The 15,000-nt window shown below is 32.2% G+C and overlaps 1 protein-coding gene across 11 annotated transcripts in view; it reads left to right on the top strand.

The window, feature by feature from the left end:
• LOC135217458 (uncharacterized) overlaps nucleotides 1–15,000 on the top strand; it is a 334,879-nt gene that overhangs the window by 316,926 nt on the left and 2,953 nt on the right. For 3 of the 11 annotated variants that reach the window (XM_064253351.1, XM_064253347.1, XM_064253346.1), the window contains 2 exons: nucleotides 4,955–5,038; nucleotides 8,029–8,094. The exons of 2 other annotated variants lie outside the window; for them this stretch is intronic. In XM_064253351.1, coding sequence (XP_064109421.1) covers nucleotides 4,955–5,038; nucleotides 8,029–8,086 — 142 coding nt within the window. In that variant the 3' untranslated portion in view covers nucleotides 8,087–8,094. Of the gene's footprint in view, nucleotides 1–4,954; nucleotides 5,039–8,028; nucleotides 8,095–10,925; nucleotides 10,982–15,000 lie in introns of all 11 variants that reach the window. 6 more of the 11 variants (XM_064253348.1, XM_064253354.1, XM_064253349.1 and 3 more) reach the window with 3 other exon arrangements.

Genomic DNA, 15,000 nt, shown 5'->3' on the forward strand with positions numbered 1-15,000 from the left:
CGCAGCAGTCCTCTCTCTCTCTCTCTCTCTCTCGTCTCTCTCTATCTCTATCGCTCTCTCTTCTCTGTCTAGCTTATTTTTCATTCTTTTATTCCCAGCCTCCTCTCCTCTCTCCTCTCCCTCGGGTTCCTCTGTCTCGAATCTCTCTCTCCTCTCTGCTCTCCTTCTCCTCCTCCTCTGTGTTTTACTTCTTTTCCCTCCTCCTTCTCCCCCCTCCTCTCGTCTCTCTCTCGGTCTCGCCTCTCTCTCCTCTCCTTCCTCGGACTCTGTTGTTCTCCTCTCCTCCTCCCCCCTCCCCTCCCCTCTCTTCTTCATCTAGCTTATTTTCACTCTTATTCCCAGTCTGTTGAAATGCACAAGTTATTACTCTCTCTCTCTCTCTCTCTCTCTCTCTCTCTCTCTCTCTCTCTGGACTACATATACGAAATTCAGCTCTCTCTCTCTCATCTCAAATCTCTCCTCTCTCGCTCTCTCTCTCTCTGAATTATATTTGCAGTAGAGGACTAAAAGTAAGCGTGCAGTAGCTTAGCAAGATATAATTATTTAGCTCTCTCTCTCTCTCTCTCTCTCTCTCTCTCTCTCTCTCTCTCTCTTTCTGTGTGTGCGTGTGTGTGCGTGTGTGTGTGTGTGTGAGAAGAGATGCATTACTCTCCAACAAATAAAATAAACCGTTCTGTGAGAGCCTGAAATGGAATATGTTTTGCATTCCAATTAGGCCTGAAGACGAACAATTACAGTGGTAAAAAATTCTCTCTCTCTCTCTCTCTCTCTCTCTCTCTCTCTCTCTCTCTCTCTCTTTCGATCGTTTTGATGTCTGGCATGAAAGAAACGAGGAAATGCTTTTGGAGTCCGAGCAAAGAATTTGCGAGACTGTACGAATTGAATTACATCCGAGGGATAAATTCAGTCAATAAAATATTATTCGTATGTATATCAGTATCCCTTTCGTAAAAGCTGCTGGGTATTTCATCTACTAAAGAAATATGTATATATATTTGTGTATATATAATCTCTATTGATTTACCTCAATTTATGCCTCGTAATATTATTTTTCATTAAGATGGCTCTCTTGCTGAATATTTCTGATTACTTTTGAGTACAATAAAAAATAAGATTAAATAAATGTTAATGGCGACTTTCCTCCAAAGAGACTTATTCAACAGACGACGCTGTCCTAAAATGTCACGTTTTTAGTCTCTGTCCATTTGGACGCCATTTTACAACTCCCAATCTCACTATATATTTATTGTTTAACTTGACGGAGCTCTTTCCTTACCAAATTGACGGATTGTGGTGCCAGTGAGTAGACGGTACTTTAACTCTCTCTCTCTCTCTCTCTCTCTCTCTCTCTCTCTAAATGGAAGAAAATGTAAGAAAATGACACAGAATAATGCAGATTAGGCAACTCGCGTCCTACTACCTTAAAGAGGAACTTAAACTGAAGCTGGAGCAACAGTGTGTGTATACAGTATAGAGCTAACTCCCTCCCTGCCATTATGACGGAATATGCATTTAGAGAACGCGGGAATATCGACCTTATTCGCGAGGATTTTATGTCCTTTTTTCGTGCGTATGATAATGTGCTCCTCCCCTCCCCCTTTTTTTAAGGGCGTTAAAAGTTACACTCTGGTTCTCTTACAGTGTTTGAAAATTGCATTTTAGAGTCTTTGAATTTTACATGATAGAATGTAGGGTTTGGTCCTAGCAGATGCTGGAAAGTAGGTTAAGTCTCTCTCTCTCTCTCTCTCTCTCTCTCTCTCTTGCAATTTTACATATATAATACGGGGCTTGTTTCCACAGAATGGACAAGGAAGCTCTCTCTCTCTCTCTCTCTCTCTCTCTCTCTCTCTCTCTCTCTCACTCATGCAATTTTACTTATATAATACAGGGCTTGTTTTCAGCAAATGCTGTTAAGTAGGAAGAGACTAGGAAGCTTTAATCTCTCTCTCTCTCTCTCTCTCTCTCTCTCTCTCTCTTGACATTTTACATATATAATACAGGGTTTGTTTCCATCTGATGCTATTAAGTAGTAATGGACAACGAAGCTTTCATCTCTCTCTCTCTCTCTCTCTCTCTCTCAAACCCTTACCACCAAATGACATGTTGGGGTCCTAATTCATTTAACAGAGCAAAAATAAACCCAACTCGAAAAAAAAAAAAAAAAACGGAAATATGGCTAAAATATGATACAGGAATAGTATAATGAGCAGACGCCATAAACAATTTTTAAGAATTATCGTACATCCTACAAAAAACATACCTATTAGTGTAAATAGACTATCTACGTACATATGATTGTTTTTCAAGCAATCACCAACCCCGTTACCTCTCAGGTCTCATTGTGGCCCATATATTTAATAAAGACCGGAACCGACCTCCCACCCCAAAATTAGGCTTCATCTACTGACCCCTCGAGATCTAGTGTTAGAGGGGATTCAAGGTATCTCGTTCTGTGTAACATAGAGAAAACTGTAATTATGTACATTGTGATTTCACTGTGGTAGATTAGCTGTCCCATTTTAGAAGACGTAGATAAATTCGCATGTAACAATGATAGTAAACAACAGTACAGAATAGCAATGTTGATGTTACACCTACGTAGCAGATGTGTATATATATATATATATATATATATTATATATATATATTACACATATATATATATATATATATATATATATATATATATATATATATATATATATATATATATATATATATATATATATATATATATATATATATATATATATATATATATATATATATAATATGAGATGGTCAACTATCTCGTTATTCTAAAAGGTAGCGATGGGCCAAGAGTGGCCAAAGACAACTGGTAACATTTTATCTCTCTCTCTCTCCTGATCCTCAATAACTCTCTCGACATACCTCCCCCCTCCATTATCTAGGTCATCAAATCAGTGTCGTGAATTACAAAAATATGCATTTATTTCAAACCAAAGTATTAACTGAATAACTCAGATTCTTAACAGAATGATTAAATGAAATGTTAACTCAAAGTCCAAATAACTCAGAAAACCCTCGGTAATTAATCTAACACCAACATTAGTTTAGCCATAACAGATAGGCACAGTCAACATTGTAATTAAGTCAGTACACCATTTCTCCAATGAACTCTTCTCCAGAAATATTTCCCCTCTTCACCAGAAACGCCTGTTAGAAGACAGGAGAACACTCTGGTAAGCACAAGATCATAATCAAAGATCATATAAACAGAATATATCTGAAATAAATATTCAAATACAATCCAGCCAAACTTTGGCCAAAATAAATATAATAACACTCACCCATTCAGCCAGTATGCACTGACACTTAACAAAAACACTTTGGCAGAGCCATCCCGGCTCTGCATCCTCTCTGTAACAGTCTTCCCTTCATTGCAATACAACACTCTCATATGTAGGGGGGAAAAGCGCACACATACGTACAAACCCACACTCAATGTTCACGATGTTCACACCCCCAAAGTGCTTAAGTCCAGTTTCAAAGTCACCTCTACATCAAGCTCTCATGGCAACAGGACGAGGCACTGATTTGCTAAGACAGCGATCTTGATCACACCACCTCAAAAGGACATGTCAGCATTCATAAGCTGTCACTCGAACACTCTGTCTCCAGGGAAGTTAAATTGCTGATTCTCTACATTCTAAGAAATGTCATAGCACATCACATCATATATTATTCAAAATATATCATAGCAAATCCCCCTCTTTATGTTACATATATATATATATATATATATATATATATATATATAATATATATATATATATAAGTTATTATATATTATATGTTAGTATATATATAAAAATAACAGAACATTTTACCAGTCATATATATATATATATATATATATATATATATATATATATATATATATATATATACATACATACATACAGAGAGAGAGAGATAGAGAGGATGATGAGAGATGGGAGACGAGAGAGAGAGAGAGAGAGAGAGAGAGAGAGAGACTGTGTATATAGCATAACTATGTATAGATATTTCATTGGTTACTGCGTGTATTTGTACAGCTTCCACATGGAACTAATTGCTAATTTTGACTGAAATGTACAAACTGTCTTGGTTGTACAATTCAACCATGAACTATGTACTAAAGTGATTTCATAAAATTGTGACTGACTTACTCTGTTGATTTGTACTACTTCAAATGTACCTTTTCTTACCATTTACAATTGTTCAATTTGCCATTTTGCCTCTCTGCAGCGAATAATTGTTCAACAAAAATTATTTATGTTACTTGTTAAGTTTTGCTCAATATGTTTTGTTCCAGTATTGTTTCAATTTTTTTTCGCAAATTGTCCCCCCTCCCCACCAAACAATATTGAAATGTCATCATAATATACATTTTAAAATCTAACCATTTTTCTTGTTTTTTTTTAACTGTTTAATCACCTTCTATATCTGTTTACAAGTGTCGTTTTACTTTTACTTGATTCTGATAACTCTCACATCTCTCCCTGACTAATCATTTTAACATCTCATTTAGACTCTTTTCCTGACATAGTCGTTTTTCTTATTTTCTTCACTTGCTTCATCATCTTCTGTACTCATTTACAGCTTTTTTTCTTACCTTTCTCTGGTCAACGACTCACTCGCTCCTCTCCCAAACTAATCATTTCAACATCTCATTTGGATTCCTTTTCCTGCCATAGTCGTTTTTTTCATCTGTTCAATCATCTCATGTACTCATTTACAATTATTTTTTTCACATTTCATACTCATCAGATAATTCTCTGCACAATCATTCACTCGCACCTCTCCCAAACTAAGCATTCCAACATCTGATTTTAAAAACATCTCATTTAGACTTCTCCTGCCATAGTCGCTTTCTTTTCTTTCCTTTTTTTTTTGACACCAACCGTCTTGCGCTAATGAACGCCCCCTCCGTCTCTTGTCTTCATTCTAGTGTGAATGGTTACGTTGGGAGCACAAGCAGAGAAGTCAGAATACTCGCAGAGCCAGGGACTGCCTTTGGAACGTATGATAAAAGGTCAGCCATCTATGAGAATCGAGATCCGGGGAAGGGGGAAACCTCTATAGATAGATAAATAGATAGACAGATTGTTAACCTCGCACATCATTATTAGATCCATGACTCTGAAACTAAATGTGGTATATATATATCCTTATTTTTCCTAGGAACTTGAATGAAAAGAGACTTTTCTCTGGCACATTTCTAGATGTTTTTTTTATTTGTGTGTATTTAAAAATGACTCACAGGATTTTTTAATTTAATTTGTGTTCTAAATTCAATGTTTTGTTGCGTGGACGCGACATTACCCGTGACGACGACCGGCGATTAAAATTTTTTTATTTTTTTTATCTCAGCTTCTGTGATAAACTTAAAAAATAACAATAGCCTCACGACCTCCACGAGGCGGTTGTTAGGAAGTCGAAAGAAAATTAAAAAAAAGGCAAAAGTACTTAGCCCATTATTAAACGATACTTATCTTTTTTTAATTATGTAAAAATCTAATTAAAATAAAATAAGATTATTTATAATTTAGTCATAAATAGACAATTATGTTTCTTCGGTTCTAAAAATAGCATGAGAGCCTGTTTGTTTATATATAAAGCTTCTATTTAATTTTATTAAAATCTACATGTTCATAAATTCTTTTTTTTTACAAGTTCACCGTATCCTTTATACTTCTTTAATTTGTGATATAAGAATATTATTTTAATTATTATAGGTTTTGTAAATTAAATCCCATTTGCCATATCGTTTGATATCTCAATAAAACTAACATGCTTACGCAAATAAGATGTCCGCATTTATTTACGTAAATATTAGTCTATTATTTCTCTAAGTAATTCAGCTGCATTTTTCGCATTAGATTTCAATACAACAAAGTTATCCTTTTGCAATTGCTTTTGTCAGTCTGAAGGCTGATTGGAAATTATGTTCATATACGCACTCTTCACATACTATACATATACCTATCCATTTGCACATATACATTTATAGGATATTCACAGTATTATATAATTGTAATGGAGGATATGTATGTATATATACGTATATATATATATATATATATATATATATATATATATATATATATCTATATATACATAATATATATATATATAAATCTGAAGCCCATGTGCTGTTTCAATTTTTACTACTGACACTTCCAAGCTCATGGCTGCCAAAGGGCAATATTTCATCAATAACAAGAGGCAACTGACAATCGACTAATTTTCCATGTTCATAAATCAACGTAGACGGATTTTACTAGATGATTATTGTCAACACAAATTCTCCTGAGTACAGAGAACGAGTGACAATTAACTCTAACATTTCTAAACTATCGAAAAACAATTAAAAGAATCGATTCCATTTTGGACTATTTTACTCTTTTCTATGAAATTTTTTGACATTTATTTACGTAAATATTAGTCTATTATTTCTCTAAGTAATTCAGCTGCATTTTTCGCATTAGATTTCAATACAACAAAGTTATCCTTTTGCAATTGCTTTTGTCAGTCTGAAGGCTGATTGGAAATTATGTTCATATACGCACTCTTCACATACTATACATATACCTATCCATTTGCACATATACATTTATAGGATATTCACATATTATATAATTGTAATGGAGGATATGTATGTATATATATATATATATATATATATATATATATATATATATATATATATATATGATATATATATATATATATAATATATAAATCTGAAGCCATGTGCTGTTCAATTTTTATATGACACTTCCAAGCTCATGGCTGCCAAAGGGCAATATTTCATCAATAAACAAGAGCAACTGACAATCGACTAATTTTCCATGTTCATAAATCACGTTAGACGAATACTAAGATGATTTTATTTTGTTCTAAGGTGATTTTCTTGTCAAAACAAATTCTCCTGAGTACAGAGAACGAGTGACAATTAACTCTAACATTTCTAAACTATCGAAAAACAATTAAAAGAATCGATTCCATTTTGGACTATTTTACTCTTTTCTATGAAATTTTTTGACATTTCATTTCCAAAACTTTCATTTTTTTTAAATCCATTCCTTGCACAGATTTACAATGCATGCAAAAAAAAACCTTCGTGCTTGCCAAAATCAGTTTCGTCGTATAAACTATAATGATGAGTATGATAATGTTGTTGATAGGGAATCCATGAGAGAGAGAGTGAGAGAGAGAGAGAAAGAAGGGGTGGTCATCAGATATCTGAAATATTAATCTAATTTCATCTTGACATTAATCAAAAAGTCTATGCTATTTGTTGTAATGATAAAGTGCCTTGATATCTGGTGATGATTCTCCCTCTTTTTCTCTTTCTCTCTCTCATGAGATGTCAAGTCTTGTGGTAAATTCGTAGAGTTGGTAGATGTAGCTGGTCATTGGTAAATAAATAAAATGTACTGTTTCTGGTGTGTGAAGATATCTGTGTTTGTTGCTACTATATATATATATATATATATATATATATATATATATATATATATATATATATATAATATGTATGTAGTATGTATGTATATATACATATATATATATATATATATATATATATATATATATATATATATATATATATATATATATATATATATATATATATATATATATATATATATATATATACATATTCACATTTATATATGTATATTATATGATATATATAATATATATATATATATATATATACATATATATATATATATATATATATATATATATATATTATATATATATATATACAACATCAGGTACTAAAAGAGTTACAACATGAAAGACAGAAAATTGAAAGTATATTCAAATTTCCAAATTTTTTCGTATATTTGTAAGTCTTGGATATGAAACTAACTTAACTGCTGATAAATATATATACAAGGTGAAACTAATTAAGTAGATCAGGGATTATTAGCATTAAGCAACTAAGCAATCTTGTTTTTTTAACCAAGAGAGATTTTGTCTTATGAATATCTTATCAACATATTTCAGAAATTGGCAAATCCTGAATGCCTACTACAGTGACCCGGAGGAGGAGCATAATTCATGATTAACCAGGTAGATGATTCATTCACAAGATTACCTGTGCCACCTGTGTCACCAAAGGACCCTAAGAGAATGAATACAATCAATATCTTCCTTCCTTCCTTTCTTTCTGTGGCACCAGTTCTCTCTACTACTTCTGCTGATTACTGGCTTTTTTCGTTTTGATGTGACTGGATATTTCTTAAAGTGACAAAACACTGACATTGTCATCTTTCTGATGTCACTTGAATAATGATGTTAACTGTGGTAAATATATATATATATATATATAATATATATATATGTATATATATATATATATATATATATATATATATATATATATATATATATATATATATATATATATATATATATACTTCTTTTAAATACTCCTTGCTTATAAAATCCATGAGTTTGAGGTTACTCGTTTGGTCCAACTCTAACTAGGAGGCTGGAATGGATAGACAAGAGGTGAGTCCCACAGTTGGTGAGAGAAGGAAGGCAGCAGGACTTTTGCAAAAGGTTCGAAAGCCAAATTTTTATCATTTGAAGGAACAATTGTTGGACCAACTTTCCATTATCAAAATGAAGTGTGGATGTTGAGTTGGAATGAAATATGAAGTATAACTGTTGAGAAAAAAAATCTGTGTATAGTGCCTGTGGAATTAGGTAAGAAACTGGACTGGAGTATTTTGAGTTGCTTTGGGCTTTGCAGAAAATAAAAGATTAGGTGAAAAGAGAGAATAAATGAGATGAAGGGGAAGAAAAGCTAGGAATCTCAGGATGAATAGGTTGTATGGGGCCTCTAAATGGAAGGGTCTTCAGTAAAAGAGTTGGATTCCTATAAATAAGGACTGTAGGATGCTACCCAAATGGCCATTGGGTTTAAAGTTCCAGAACCTGAACTACTTTGGTGAGAACTTGAATAGAAATGAAAACACTAGGTTTTCTGATTCAGAATGAGCAATAGTATAGTGGAATGAGTTGTTAATGGCTTGTTGACTGAGAGAAAGCCAGATATTAATCACTTTGAGATACAAGAAAGAGAGGGTGATTGGTTCTGAGTTGCATGAAGGATGAAAGGGTGATGGACGAATAGTGTTTGTAGCTTCGGGCTGATTTTGAGGAAGGGGTAAGGGGCACAGGTATGTTAGCTTAAACATTTTGAAGGTAACTTAGAATGTCGCATATGAACATCTTGTAGATATTGTCTAGGAATTGATGGTAAAAACAGAATTTCTGGGAGAGTTAGAATCTGAGACTGACTGAAGAACAAGGTTGGATGTGCTAGGTGATTTAACTGCAAAGGTAGGTGACAGAGCAAGAAATTGTATTGTTGGTAGGTAATGAGTTCCTTGAGTATATGCGAAAAGCAAAACTACTTTAGATGGAAAATAAAAATTTCTGTGAGAGTAAGAATCTGAGACTAACTGTGCTTGACGACCAAGGCTGGATGTGCTAGGTGATTTAACTGCAAAGGTAGAGTGCTGTTAGGAACTCAATGCATCTATACACGAAAGGGAACTTAGTAGTGCATCCAAAATCAACCTTACTCTCGTAACACACTTCAATCGTTCACCTGAATGTCACTCCTCCTGGATATTAAGACCCTTCCTTTCCCACATTTCTCTATTCACCACCACTTTCTAAGTCTTTCTGTGTTTCTTTTCCCCGAATAATTGTTTTCTATTATTTTTGCATGACCAAACCCTCAATAAAATTCAGACCCAGCCTCACCTTGTGCTAAACACTTTCATTACCACTTCTATATAAACTCTCATTTGTCATTTTGATGCCATATAAGCCATTTGCATCAGATATTCAAACATTACTTCTATAAGTGAGTTACCTTAACAACCCCTTTATACCTTGGCTCACATGGGCACCCCTCAATATTTTCACACGACCTGCAACTGAACTTTCAACTTTTTCACTTGCTTATGTAGTTTCTACACCATATACTTGTCACGTCTGTCCATCCAAGCGGATATTATGCAGGCAAGGACACATCACACATTGGCCTCAAACCCAATCTTTACATAAAACCAATCACTCTTCTATCTACATAATTATCATGCACTCTTTGGTTCCATCATAAATTTCTAACAACTCTCAACAACTTGTTTTCTATACTGCACATCATTAGCACCCCGTTTCTTATCCCTTTTTTATTCTTCCATACGTTCCTTAGGTCTACGTGTGCCCCAGACAGTGTGTGGTTATTTAGAAACCCCTATATGTTTTGCTAGTGAGTGCATTCAAATTAGAGCGTTAGTATTTGCATAAATGAGCTATGTTTTTATTAAGGATCTCACCTCTGGAATTTATTTCTTCTACCCTGAGTCTCATAGATCTTCGACATGTGTTTATAAATGTGTCTCGGTGTGGTTGATTCCAATAATCTGTATAAGGTAATATATAAGTATGTGTAAATATTGCTAAGCGATCAAAGATAACCACAGGAAAACCGCTAAACATGACCTTAGGTCCTTTGGAGATACCCGACAGACACAGGTAGTATCGGAGCCCCAAATAGAGAGCCAAACCTTTCACACCACAACCCTGATTCTTCAGTGTCCTTTAAATACTGGTTCCCAAAGCCAGTGTATCTGTCATGTTGCAACTCTTTGGCATCTGTGTCTTTAGTTTCTGTTCCATGTGCGTGCGTGTGTACGCGTGCTCTTCAACCCCAATTCAAATGCATCATAACTGTTGCTAGTCATACCTGTGTGTGTCTGTTTGTAACGCCTTTGTTTATTTACTTTTTTTTTTTAAGAAATCACGTTCCCTGAAACCAACCCCTCACTCATTGTTGTATGTTCCTCGCATCTTTATCTCTGATTTCTCTCTCTCTCTTGCAGGGAGACCACTCTCTGATGAAGACGATTATGACCTCTCTCACTTAAGATGGAGTAAAGTAAGCCAGGATTAATTTAAGAATTGGTTTTAGATCTTCCTTCTTTTCCAAAATTTTTTTGTCCCGGGATTGAGTCAAGTCTATATAGTTCTTAGTTTTCTTGCTAAAAGAAAAAAAAATCAATAGTTTTCAGACTATCGTTTTTAGTTTTAGCAATGACAAAAAAATTGAAATCAAGACAAAAATGGATCTAGTTGTCAACAGATCTTGGTGAAAAACTTTGCCAAGATGCATAAAAGTATATTTTTTTAAAGGGAAAGTGGGAAATAAGAGTATTTCATCTTGTATTTTGCTTATTTTTTTTCCAGTGTATTGTCAGCTTTGCCTTTTTGCTAAATTGTTTATTTTTGTAACCGTGTGACATGACACTCCCATATTTGTCATCACCAGGCAATTTAGAATTTCACGAATTAGAGTGACAAAGGAGTTGCTGAACGTTTTGCTCCCACACAGTCAAGAACCACTCATTGAGTTTGTCCTGGTTAGATGTTTAGCTATAACCAACCTCAGTGTTGCTATGTATGTTGTGGTAGTTGTTATAACCCTTTTAACAGTAGCTTTTCTCACCACTCAAGTTGTGAAGCAAATGTACCTCACAGGAAAACAATATCCTAAGGAACATGTGTCCCACATGTTTTGTATATCCTTAACTTTGATGCTATGTATCGCAGTTTGATATAGGCTGTTGTACTTCAAGAAAGTTAGGATGCACTTTGAATATTAATATATTTTATATAATGATGTATTTTGTCTCCATCACTTTCACCTGTCATCAGTGAATTGCCAAGAGTTGTAAAGTGCTTAAGTTTCTTTAATTCAGGTTTAGTCGTGTAAGCTTTGCTTACAAAGCTTATACTTTTGTGAAAGCTATAGGAGTTGTCACCGCTGATTCAATCAGTTTGGTCGTGCGGATACAATTTCCTTAGCTTTTAGGGAACTTATATTACCGGTTTATTTCTTGCAATAAAGATGGTGCCCTTTGCTGTGTTGGAGTTTTTTTTTTTTTTTTTTTTAAATGAGAGTGACGTGAGGGGAATAATTCTAGTGTAGGAAGTTTAAATTATTTAAATTTTCCATAACTGGTCTAAAGTATCTATATAACTCAAATATTTCTGCACATTTGTGGGATGGGTGTCAAGCTCCTTCATTTGGCTGCTAAATAAATCATTTTGAAACTAAATAGCCAACGAGTAGCTTTACTGAAATAGCACAATTTTGCCTTCAGCAAGAGCAAATATTAAAACAACAAACCTATTATCATCATAATTTATCAGAGTTGGAGTTTCAAAGAATTGTTGGCTAACAAAGTATTCAAAAAGGAGTTTAGATTGTTTTTTTTTTTTCATTCTTTTTTTCTCCAGGGGATTTCAAATACCAATTTCATTACGTACTCGTACATCCGAGTCCTTCCAAGTTGGAATAGTGATGTGCACTAAATAGTTATAAATTAATGAGAACTTTACTGATAATTAGTGTAAGACCTTATTAAAACTGATCAGGTGAGCGAGGGCATTTACACTTCTTAAGTCGTCCTTGTGGTTAAGGAAATAGAACAAGACGGCGATTGCGTCCTATCGCTAGTGAACGCTCTCTATGTAGACATAAAATACCTATAAAATATGATCTTACTTCTCATGACCTCTAAGAGTGAAAGTAGATCCAAGGATGGAATTTTTAAAACGACTACAAATGAATGTTACTTAAGTTAATTCCTATCTATCTTGCTACTCAAGTTAATTACTATCTATCCTGCTTTACCTTCCAGTAACTGGCTAACGTATCATAAAATAACAATATCTGATATGACGTATACTCAATTATAAGTAATATTCAAGAAATGCAAATTTGATTTATAATAAGATTAGCTTGTGAGCGATGCATATCACGAAGGGAAAGCAGAACATCTTAATGAAGAAATTGATACAGGAAATCACAGATTTCATATATCTGAGACACGGGGAAGAATCTTCATATTTTTGCCAAAATCGTGACGTCAGAACGTGATTCTTCAAATCAGAAGAAATTACTAGAAAAATAGAGGAGAATTCTAGCGTTAAGAATCTTCTACGATGAGAAACAAAAAAATCCAAAAGCACTGGATTGATATACGTATATTTTTTATTTGTTTAAAGGTACCTTTTCTGCCTGTTTTTAGTGCAATTCATTTATTTTTACTGTGGTGGCAAAATATTGTTTTGGTTCAAAATATTTTTTGGATTCTTTTGGATTGATATATATTATTCATATGTTTAAATGGTATTTCCTATCTCTGTTTTTAGTGTAATTCTTTATTTTATAGTAGTGGCAAAATATTGTTTTGTTTCAAAATATTTTTTCGATTTTTTTTTACATTAGCCTATTTCAAATTTTACTTATCTATTTTACTGAAATGGGTGAATATTTTTCCCAATTATTTTTTAAATCGTCTTTTCTATGACGTTTTACTGAATAGAGGGATTCCTCTGGGCAGTCAGTAAAAAATATTTTTATCACTTTGAAATCACTTCAAAGAATTTATTAATAATTGCAGGGCTATTATTTTGGTAATAGCTCATAATTTAATTTCTTAATTCATTTACGTCTACGTCAGAATTATTGTCTGTTTTAGAATTCATTCTTAACGTTTTATATGCATGTATAGTATGTATATATATATATATATATATATATATATATATATATATATATATATATATATATATATATATATATATATATATATATATATATATATATATATATATATATGTATGTATGTATATGTATATATGTATACACGTATATATATATATATATATATATATATATATATATATATATATATATATATATATATATAATATATATAATATTATATATATATATATATATATATATATATATATATATATATATATATATATATATAGATATATATATTTATATTGCAAGTGTCTTTCTAAATTTTAGTTTTTTTATAATTCTTATATTATTTTAATTTTTACGATTTTTATCCCTCTTTGTACTTTCTGTACAACTTTTGTATTTTTTTTTACAAGAAACTTCTAACGTATTTTTTTTTTTCATACCAGATTTTAAATTTTTTTTACCATAAAAAAAATTAGAGCCATGATATATTTTTGTTAACAATCTGCTCTTTTCTCGCCATGACAAATTTCTAATTTAAACCTTTAGTATATATATATATATATATATATATATATATATATATATATATATATATATATATATATATATATATAAAGGTATAAGCCACGAAGGAAAAATAAACAACGGAGTTTCCGCAAGATCTTTCGACGTTCAACGTCCTTTACTTAGCAGATAAACACGATTCTATTATTATAGCAGTTTATCTGCTAAGTAAAGGACGTTGAACGTCGAAAGATCTTGCGGAAACTCCGTTGTTTATTTTTCCTTCGTGGCTTATACCTTTAATTATGGATTTATCACGTTCCAAACTTTCGTGATTCAGTTAATATATATATATATATATATATATATATATATATATATATTATATATATATAATATATATATATAATATTTAGGAACTATATAAAACACGGTTTATTTACGAAACAGAGTGGTCTATTTTGGCAATTTATTATAAACCTAACAGAAATTTAACAAGAAATTAATGGTAATCTTAAATATATGTAGCTGACCACAATCATAAGATAAGGACGTACGATTAACTTTAGATATTTAGTCTTAAGAATCTGAAAAAAATTAATCAAACTTTGAAAAGGGGATTTTTCTATAGTAAAGAAAAATCATTAACTTGAGATGATTATTCTTAATTGTAAAAAACATAAATAAACTACACGTAGGAAAGTAAACTTTTTATAATTAAAGGAGGCTATTAACTTAAGATAATTAATCTTAACTATAAGAAAAAATAAATAAAAATAAACTACACGTAGGAAAGGGAACTTTTTATAATAAGAGGAGACTACTAACTTCAGATAATTAATCTTAAATATAAAATTAACTACTCGTAGGAAAGGGAACTTTTTATA

This window comes from Macrobrachium nipponense, chromosome 7, assembly GCF_015104395.2.
Source record: "Macrobrachium nipponense isolate FS-2020 chromosome 7, ASM1510439v2, whole genome shotgun sequence".
NCBI lineage: Eukaryota > Metazoa > Arthropoda > Malacostraca > Decapoda > Palaemonidae > Macrobrachium > Macrobrachium nipponense.